Source organism: Camellia sinensis, chromosome 6 (assembly GCF_055761805.1).
Source record: "Camellia sinensis isolate YWXY chromosome 6, ASM5576180v1, whole genome shotgun sequence".
NCBI classification, from domain to species: Eukaryota; Viridiplantae; Streptophyta; class Magnoliopsida; order Ericales; family Theaceae; genus Camellia; species Camellia sinensis.
In genome coordinates this window covers 167569299-167579478 of record NC_138966.1, presented here as the reverse complement: position 1 = coordinate 167579478, position 10180 = coordinate 167569299, and the positions used below count along the sequence as shown (strand labels likewise).

Sequence of the window (10180 nt, the reverse complement as noted above, 5' to 3'; positions counted from 1 at the left end):
TTTTATACTTCCAATCTCGTCCAAACAGGTTTAAAACGTCGGTTTGACTTTCCCAGAAAAAGTCAACGCACGTGCGGAAAAGTCAACACACGTGCGGAAAAAATCAACTCTGCCCAAATTCTGTCTTTTTGCTCATTTTATGCTCCAACGATGTACAACCTGATTGACATTCAACACACATAAAATATACAGTTTGACCAGCAAGTGAAGTTAAGAGATTCTAATTAACGGCCTTAATGATGTACATTTCGGCCTTAATTAGAGCTCCAATCTCTCAATCTAAATTTTCTGATTTTTTGATTTTAAAAAAAAAAAACCTTAGCATTTATTAACTTTTCCCAACCCCCAAGTCTTACTCTCATAATAACACTTTAATGTATTAAGAACATGCATAAAAAAAATTCTTTACAATCCAACACATATGAATTTCTTGAAAAGTCCCAGCATATATGATTATTATCCCTCATAATAACACTTTAATGCATTAAGAACAAGCATAAAAAAAATTTATTGAAAAGTCCAACACATATGATTATTATCAAAATATTAAATTTTAATATAATATAAAAAAAAGAAAAAAAAAAGACATTTAAAAATCACAATTCGCATATATAGATAATTGTAGACACAATTATCTAAGGAAAATGGGGTTTTTAACCTACAAGCCTTGTGGAAGCTCCAATATCCTAATCTTAATTTTCTAATTTTTTGATTTAAAAAAAAAAACTCAACATTTGTTAATTTCTCCCCATCCCCATCCCTTTTGGGAGATTTGGTCAAAACTCCCTCATAATTAAACTTTAATGCATTAAAGACGAGCATAAACAAAATTCTTTGAAAATTTTAATACATCTATCTATCTATATTATATTATCTATATCTATACCTACATCTATCTATATCTATATCTATATTTATACTATATATTAAGCAAAATGAGGTTTTTAACCTCAACATCTGTGGGAGCTTCAATATCCCAATTTGATTTTTCTAAATTTTTTATTATAAAAAAAAACTCAACATTTATTAATTTGGTCAAAATTCCCTGATCAGCATTTATTAACTTTTTTCAATCCACATATCTTTTCACATGCCTGCATTTATTGATTTGGTCAAAATCCCTTAATCAGCATTTAAAATCCCCTCATACAAATAATTATAGATACAATCTGTGTATAATTACTGCAATACTATTTTCAACTTCTCTCATACACTATGGTTAGTGATAAGATTGTTAAATTATTTTTATAAAAAATTTTAAAAAACATAATTTATATATTAAAAAAATCTAAAATAAATATAAATATCTATAATTATCTCGTGCATAGCACGAGTGATAGACTAGTAAGGTAATATACAAATAGACCAAACCATTAAAGTATAAATACATTTTTATAAGCAATTTTAATTTACTGCAAAAATTAAGCAACTATACCAAACAAACATTACAATCTCACAAAAAACTATGACATAAATTTTATAATTTTTATGTTGTCTCACATGGTAGAAAATATATTTGATAAATAATCAACTTTTGCCAAGAGCATAATTATTGCCATGCACTTGTATCTATATCTATATATCTATCTATCTCTACTATATATTAGATAAAATTAAGTTTTTAACTCTAATTTTTTTGGGAATTCTAATCTCTTAATTTAAATTTTTTGATTTTTTAATTTAAAAAAACAAAAAAACTTTAGTATTTATTAACTTCTCTCAACCCTTAAGTTTTACCCTCATAATAACACTTTAATGCATTAAAAACAAGTATAAAAAAAAAATCTTTGAAATCTAACACATATAAATTCCTTGAAAGTTCCAACACATATGATTATTATCCCTCATAATAACAGTTTAATGCATTAAGAACAAACATAAAAAATTTCTTGAAAAATTTAACACATATAATTATTATCAAAATATTAAATTTTAATATAATATAATAAAAAATATTTAATTCATTGAAAAATTTAATATATATGATTATTATCAAAATAATAAATTTTAATATAATATATAAAAAAAATTAAAAATCTTAATTTATATATATAAATAATTATAAACATAATCCGTACATAATACGGATGATATGTTAGGAATTGTATACATAAAACCCATTAAAGTAGTAGGTCATTTAGCCTCCGTTTAGGAAGTGGGTTGGCTTTTTGGCTTTTTTAGCCTGGGCTAAAAAGCTTGATTTGGAAAGGGCTTTTTGACTTTTTGGCTTTTTTGACTTTTTTTGTGAGAGAAGAATATAATGATTATAGGTTGGATGTGATGTTTTGTTTGTTATGGCTAAAATAACCTATTTTATTTTTTATGACTAAAATAACCAAAAAAACCTGAAAAAGCCCTTGCCAAACGGAGGCATCGAGTGAAGACACGAACTAGTGTGAATCATTATTGCCAAAAGAAAAAAAAAAAACAAAAAGTAAAAAAAAAAAGGCTTCCTCGTTGGGTTCCTGATAACAGAAATATCAGAGACACCGCCATATCTTCTTCCTCCGCTCCCCACCTATATATCTATCTTCTATCTATCTATTATCTATCTATCTCCTATACTATTATAAAGTGAACAGGAGCTTTGATGTCTTAAAACTTTACTAAAAAGTTAAATAAAGAGATGAGTAAGGTTTGAATTCATGACCACGGGTTTAAGTTTGACGACTCATATCACTTAAGCTAAGTACACATTATAACATTAATTTTATTATTATTTTTTTTATTCCTACTTATTTAAATAAATTACACACACCCACTAGTCAGTTTATATACACACACTTGTGTATCTCTCTCTCTTCTCTGTTTCTACTCTTGCCGTCACACCCTTACCCGTAGAGAGACAGATAGAGATAGAGATAGAGATGGAGAAAGCAATCGATAGACAGAGAGTTGTGCTCCAGCACCTTCGTCCCTCTTCCACCTCTTCTTCCCTCGAGAACATCGAATCTTCTCTTTCAGTAAGTCCCCAATCTCCATTTTTTTTTCTTTTTCCCCACCGATTTGATTTGATTTGATTTGACTCGTCACAATTTGATTGGATTGGATTGGATTTTGAGAGTTTGGTTTGAGGTCTGGTTTTTATTCGTAGCTTGAACTTGGTGAATTTGATTTGATATATGCTCTAGTTGTTGAATCTGGATATCTTCTAGGGTGCGTTTGATTAGCGCGAGAGTGATAAAAAGTGTGGGAAAGAGAAAGAAAAGAAAAAAAGAAAGAAAAGAAAAACAACTCTCTTTTTTTTTCACGTTTGTTTTTAGAGTGAAAGTTTTCACATTTAAGTTTCCCGTACAACCCCTCTTTTTCCTTGTAAAATACGCAGGGGAATACAGGAAAGTGTAAAACTTGATGTGGATTTCCATTTTCGCCAATCATTTATAATCAGTGTTCAATTTTTCCCAACCCAAGAAAACACTCTCTCTCTCTCTCTCTCTCTCTCTGGACCCAAGAAAACACTCTCTCTCTTGCTACTTTCATGATTTCCAAGCTTTAAACTTAAATTTTCCTATCATTTTCTTTTAAAAATTTCATCTTGATCAATTTGTACAAGAAAATAAAATTTTCAATTTGAGTGTACTGATCTGTGTATTTAATTATTAAACTTACAAAAAAGGGCTTGAGGTTATACGGACTCACTGATCAAAATTTGGGTGTTTCTCTGTTTCATGTTTGTTCTGTGAATCTTTTGCCCAAACTAGATTCTTTTAAAACAGACGGGGGCCATAGATAGGAGCATATTGATGCGGGGAACACAACCGAAACATTTAGGCGGTGGTTGGTTCATGGATTTTGTATTGGATTTTGTTGTGTAATTGTTATAAATGTCTTTTTCGACACTGTAAGTTACATATTGTATCATTTTATCTCACATACTTGATTAAAAATATAAAAATATGATATTTTTTTGTTAAGTTTGCATACCCTTAAATTTATGATTTGATGAATCCAACTTTTAGACAGATATCTGCACCCGACTACATGTAACATAGTGTGAAATTAGATGAATGTAAGTATATTTTATTTATATTTCATTTTTTTTTTCCTTTTTTTTTTTTCCGAATCTCTCCCTAAATCCTTGAACCAAACACAACCTTAAAGGATCTTAGTGGAAAATCTTGTAAAACAAAAAGCAAACCTTTAAAAGACTCATTGAAACCTAAATGAATACTCCATGGATTATAAGTTTTTGAGTTTATGTAGTTTGTTAAATTTTTTAACTCATTTCTAGTTAAATGTTTTCAAATAGCATTCCAATATTTGCTAATATTTTCCAAGAACTCTATATCTCTCTTAATGAAATTTCTCAAAACACTTTACTTGGACATCGTTAAACATGTTCGGAGAATTTTTTTAAATATATATATATATATATATATTTCTACGAATCTCTAAAAAATGAGTTCTTAAAATATCGGAAATTTGGCTATAAACTCCTCTTATCTTCCTTTTATTGTTAAAAGGATTGAGAAAAAAATTATACTTTTAAAACTCCCTCATAAACTAAATCTTTTAAAATTATACTTTTATTCTTAAAAAATTATACTTTTAAAATTATATAAAGGACAATTTATTATTTAAATATTTTATCAGACTATTATATCCTAAACTAAATCTTCTCTAATTACCATCTCAACCTCTCAAGTTTTGTCTGAGACAACTATTGCTTATACATAGATGATGACGCCATGGCTAGGGTTTCAAAGGCGATCTGGTAGCAAATGCCTCCATAGAAACGATAAGAAGATCAAAATAGTAAAAATTCATCCTCAATCAATGACTTCGTTGTTTGCACCTAAGGAATAAGCTCTCTGTCTCAAGATCTGAAAAAATCATCACTCGTAACTTTCTCTTCAGATGATTATAACGATGAGCAACACCAATTGACGATGGAGATGGTGGAGGTATGAGAGATGATATACAAATATAGTGAAGATTTGTGGGAGAGAGCTGTGTGTGTGTGTGTGAGAGAGAGAGAGAGAGAGAGAAGACACAATAATGATAGAAGACGTAATAACTATTTGATCTTTGACATATGTTGATTAGGTCTTTTTGTTTTTGATTTTGATTTATTTTTATTGATTTGTCGAGTTCAATCAGGTGTGTGCTCTAGTTTTTGTTTGACAGAATGAGAGTAAAATTTTACTCTGATTTGTGCTTTGTTTTTGTTTAACAGAATGAAAGTAAAATTTTACTCTGGTTTGTACTCTGTTTTTGTTTAATAAAATGAGAGTAAAATTTTACTCTGGTAAATGCTCTATTTTTGTTTGATAAAATGAGAGTAAACTTTTACTTTGGTGTTATCTGTTCTGTTTTTTTATTTTTTTTTATACAATGATAGTAAACTGTGTACTTCAGTTATTTGTTTTTGGACTCCTAGTGACACTAAAATTTTACTATCAATTCATTGCAAATTTGAATTATCTAATAATAGTAAAATTGTACTTTCAGAGTAAGATTTTACTCTGAATTAGAGTAAAGTTTACTATGATTCAAAATAAAATTTTATTCTGAATCAGAGTAAAGTTTACTAGGATTCAAAGTAAAATTTTGCTCGAGTTAAAAATATGTTGATTTGCTTAACGATATAAAATTTTACTTTGAATCATAGTAAATTTTATTATGATTCAAAGTAAAATTTTACTCTGGTTAAAAACATGTTGATTTGCTTAACGATATAAAATTTTACTTTGAATGATAATAAATTTTACTTTGATTCAGAGTAAAATTTTACTCTGTTACTCTGAATCAGAGTAAAGTTTATTATCATTTAAAATAAAATTTTACTCTGAAATACACTGTGAGGATGGCTTAATAAGAGAGCTAATAGATATGAGGGTAATATAGTAAAAGAAACAAGTTTTAAAATATTAGGGGGTTTTGAAAGTTCTTATTTAATTTTTGTTCTTTTGAAACACAAATTAAACAGTGAAGAGTCTATCACCAAATCCCCCAAAAAATATCTATTAAGATTTCAAATAGTTTATGTCGAGTTTCTTACAAGTTTTCTTTTAAAGTTTCCCTTCATCATTTCCCAAAAGTATCCAAAATGTTTCCCAGAATTTCAAGAGAGTATCGTATCTCCTCTGTCAAATTGAGTTTCTTGATAATTGTGTTGTGTATCGAGATTAATTTAGTGTGTCATGTTGATTATAGATCTTTCCATTTTTTTTATCGGTTGTCCTTTCGACATACAGCTATAATCTAAGTATTCTTTGCTGTTAAAGGAAAAGGCTACTATGTGCACTCTTAAAAGACGCACATTGTATGAAAGTTATGATTTTATAAATGACGAATTTATGGTGTGCACTCTAAAGTTTCAAATGACAATTTTTTGTCACTTTGCTGTAATTGTGAGCAAAAAGTTGTACTTTTTGTGATGAGAAAAGTTATGTCATTGTGTGGTAAAAGTGATGAATTGTTGTGGTGTTATTATGAGGTGCATACCATATGCACCTTTTTAGGGGTGTCCATAGTAGCCTTTTCCCATGTTAAAATTTGTAGGATATGATATAAAGGTTTCAATTTGAGTTGTTAGAATACTCTGTCAGGTTGACTTCTATCCTCTTATTGTGAATTGATGACTAATAGAAATGCACATGCACTAAAGTATGCATATATGTCTTGGCCATCCTTTGTTTCATCACTAGATTAATCATTATTCTTCACATCCAGGCATCTGTCTGTGCTGCTGGGGATAGTGCAGCATACCATAGAACCTCTGTCTATGGGGATGACGTAGTCATAGTCGCGTAAGTAACTCTGCTGTTGAAATATAATATTTTTACGCTATTTAAAGTAATATATGTATATATTACAGTTTGTTCTTTTCACTCTGTACAGCGCATATCGGACTGCACTTTGCAAGTCAAAGAGGGGAGGTTTCAAGGATACTTTTCCTGATGATTTACTCACACCTGTTCTGAAGGTTTGTTGTCTATGTTGATCTTCTAATCTGTTGAGTTAGCTTCACTACAAAATCTAAATTGAGGTTTGATAAAATTTAGGATAGTCTACACTGATGATGTGATGACTCCATGGTACAGGCATTGATAGAGAAAACAAATCTGAACCCAAGTGAAGTTGGAGACATCGTTGTGGGCACAGTATTGGCAACAGGCTCTCAAAGGGCAAGTGAATGTAGGATGGCTGCATTTTATGCTGGTTTCCCTGGTACATGTCCTTGCATGCATTCATTATAATTCTTGGTTTCTTTCCCTTCCATTGCTGACTTATTTGTTATCTCCTTCGCCAAGAAACTGTGCCGATTAGAACTGTGAATAGGCAGTGTTCATCTGGTCTTCAGGCCGTTGCCGATGTAGCCGCAGCTATTAAAGCTGGATTTTATGATATTGGTAAGAGTGATATATTTTGAAGGATGCCTTACATGTTTGCAATCGTGATGCCTTATCCGTTCTTTTTCATTCTTTAAAATGTGTGTCTCTTCCAAATAGGGATTGGTGCTGGGTTGGAATCCATGACATCAAACCCAATGGCATGGGAAGGATCAGTCAATCCAAGAGTATGCTAATTTTTTCTTTCACTCTATGTATTGATTTTGGACTTCGATGAGTTTTCTTGGGAATTTCCTTAGTAGGATTTCCATAGGTGCTGATTAGCCCATGCTGTAATAATATTAGGTCAAGACAATGGCACAAGCCCAAAATTGTCTACTCCCCATGGGTGTTACTTCAGAAAATGTTGCACATCGTTTTAATGTAACAAGGCAGGAGCAAGACCAGGCTGCGGTGAGTTGGATAGATCTGTCTGTAGGGTGATTCTTCTGATGTGATCAGTCACATTATTGATTACCTTAACTATGTGCTGTTAGGTTGATTCACATAGAAAGGCTGCTGCAGCGACTGCTTCTGGTAAATTTAAAGAGGAAATAATCCCTGTGGCAACCAAGGTACAACTTTTTGATTGCTGTTTCAGTAAAGTTGGGATGTCTTATTTCTGCTGTTCACTCACTGTTTTTACAAGTTTGTGCATATATGCCACTGATGTATATACTTTATTCAAACAGATTGTTGATCCAAAAACTGGAGAAGAGAAACCAGTTACGATCTCCGTTGATGATGGAATTCGGCCAAATGCAACATTGTCAGATCTGGCAAAACTGAAGCCTGTATTTAAGAAAGATGGGACGACCACTGCTGGTATTTCAAAATGCTGCTCATGTGAATTTTAATTGAGGAATATATTGGTTGTGATTGTAACTACTTTTGGTGCTTGTACAATAGGAAATTCTAGCCAAGTGAGTGATGGTGCTGGAGCTGTCCTCTTGATGAAGAGAAGCCTTGCAATGCAAAAAGGGTTACCCATTCTTGGTGTATTCAGGTTTGTAATTTGTAGAACATGTTTATTGAATTAAATCTAAAGTATGCTTGGTTAAGCTATTCGCGTTGGGCAGATGTCAATCCTGTCCTTGCAAATAGTTTTTACCTCATAAGCAAATACTTCCACTAGTTTCTGGGCAGAAATCTAGATCAAGGATTCAAGTCATGGTGTAACTGATAAGTAATATTTTTTCATTTAAAATGATTGATAATTTTTTTCTTCTGGATGACATCATGCTGTGATCACCAAGCAGTTTTGGTTATTATTTGTCCTTTTGAGTTGAAATACTACGAAGGCATTTTCACCTTTTTTAATGTTTTAGCGCACTGATTGCCTAGGACGATCCTATATTAGCTCCAGTTGTGACACAATCTACACTTAGAATACTGCATCCCCCACACTTTTCATCTGTTTCATGGCTAGACCCCTTCAAATAGAATAGAAAAAAGTCGAGGTTCTTACTGAATATTCAAAGATTAGCCGGTGATGCACTTGTAGGACTTTTGCTGCTGTTGGTGTAGACCCTGCTATCATGGGTGTTGGTCCTGCCGTTGCAATTCCAGCTGCAGTCAAGGCTGCGGGTCTTGAACTTGATGATATTGATCTTTTTGAGATAAATGAGGTATGTAATATTTTATTATGAGATTTTGCTACTTTCAGCATATATGATCTTCAGACTTCTGAAATGAGAAAACTCTCACTGTAAGCATTTATGTTTTTGTAACAACTTATAAACCGTACAACTGTTCCAATGGTTTGGTCTTGCACAGGCATTTGCATCCCAATTCGTATATTGCCGTAAGAAGCTAGAACTTGATCCAGAAAAGATCAATGTTAATGGAGGTGCAATGGCCATTGGGCATCCTCTGGGTGCCACAGGTATTTTTGACAAGCATTTCAACTTATTAATGATGCTTTCCATATGGTGCACCTAGCTGTTTCTGTTTCAATCTTTTTCTTATTCTTGTCATACATATGTGTAAATATGTCACACCCCCAATTCTTGAGATCTTGCAGAGGGTTTTAATATTTGACCTATGAATATGCTATAATAGTGCCTCAGTTATCATTTCATGAATTCTAATGAGATGACTTGTCTGCTATAGGAGCACGCTGTGTTGCCACATTACTGCATGAGATGAAGCGTCGGGGCAAAGACTGCCGCTTTGGTGTCATATCGATGTGCATAGGTCCTCTCCTCATTCTTTTCCTCCCCCTTTAGCTATTTTATTCTCTCTTCTTTGTGTTTCCTGTTCTGATCACTTGAAGATATGGTTTATGACCCTTGGTTGCAACACAACTGCAGGCACAGGAATGGGGGCTGCTGCTGTTTTCGAAAGAGGTGACTCCGTTGATGAGCTCTGCAATGCTCGGAAGATTGAGAGCAACAACCTGCTATCGAAAGATGCTCGATAGAATCCACCATTCATTCTTTTCAAATTACTGCAAACAATGTTATAGCTGAGGTTGGAAACTCTAGCAAAGCAATGTAATAATGTGGGTTGTGGGGCTTTAAGCCCGGTATGATTATATCTCAATAATGTGATACATAAGGAGTTGTTGGCTAGCCATAGACGATCTGGAATATTCCTGTGCCTGTAATGGCTGACCATAGATGTGTCACAAAAGGCCACCAATGGGTGGTCTTAATCTGTAGTTTGACTTTTTTTTTTAAAAAAAAATTATTTATATAATTTTGTTCTTCATTAGGCAAGGAACACTAAATTCTGGATAGCCAAGGACAGCTCGATTTTCACAAGAAATGTTGAACCAATCACAATTCTTGCCGGCTAAAGTCTTCGTTGTCGATTGTGTTTGGAGTATTGGTGAAATTTTCAAT

General features: G+C 32.2%; 1 protein-coding gene across 1 annotated transcript; it reads left to right on the top strand.

The window, feature by feature from the left end:
* The first annotated feature begins 2374 nt into the window (after positions 1 to 2374).
* Positions 2375 to 10034, top strand: LOC114270244 (3-ketoacyl-CoA thiolase 2, peroxisomal). The gene is made up of 14 exons (XM_028211691.2): positions 2375 to 2963; positions 6676 to 6752; positions 6844 to 6928; positions 7047 to 7173; positions 7257 to 7355; positions 7455 to 7522; positions 7641 to 7748; positions 7832 to 7909; positions 8027 to 8159; positions 8244 to 8340; positions 8839 to 8962; positions 9111 to 9219; positions 9447 to 9530; positions 9647 to 10034. The coding sequence occupies exons 1-14, from the start codon at positions 2868 to 2870 to the stop codon at positions 9754 to 9756; spliced, it is 1395 nt and encodes a 464-aa protein (XP_028067492.2). The 5' UTR covers positions 2375 to 2867; the 3' UTR covers positions 9757 to 10034.
* Positions 10035 to 10180: the final 146 nt, after the last annotated feature.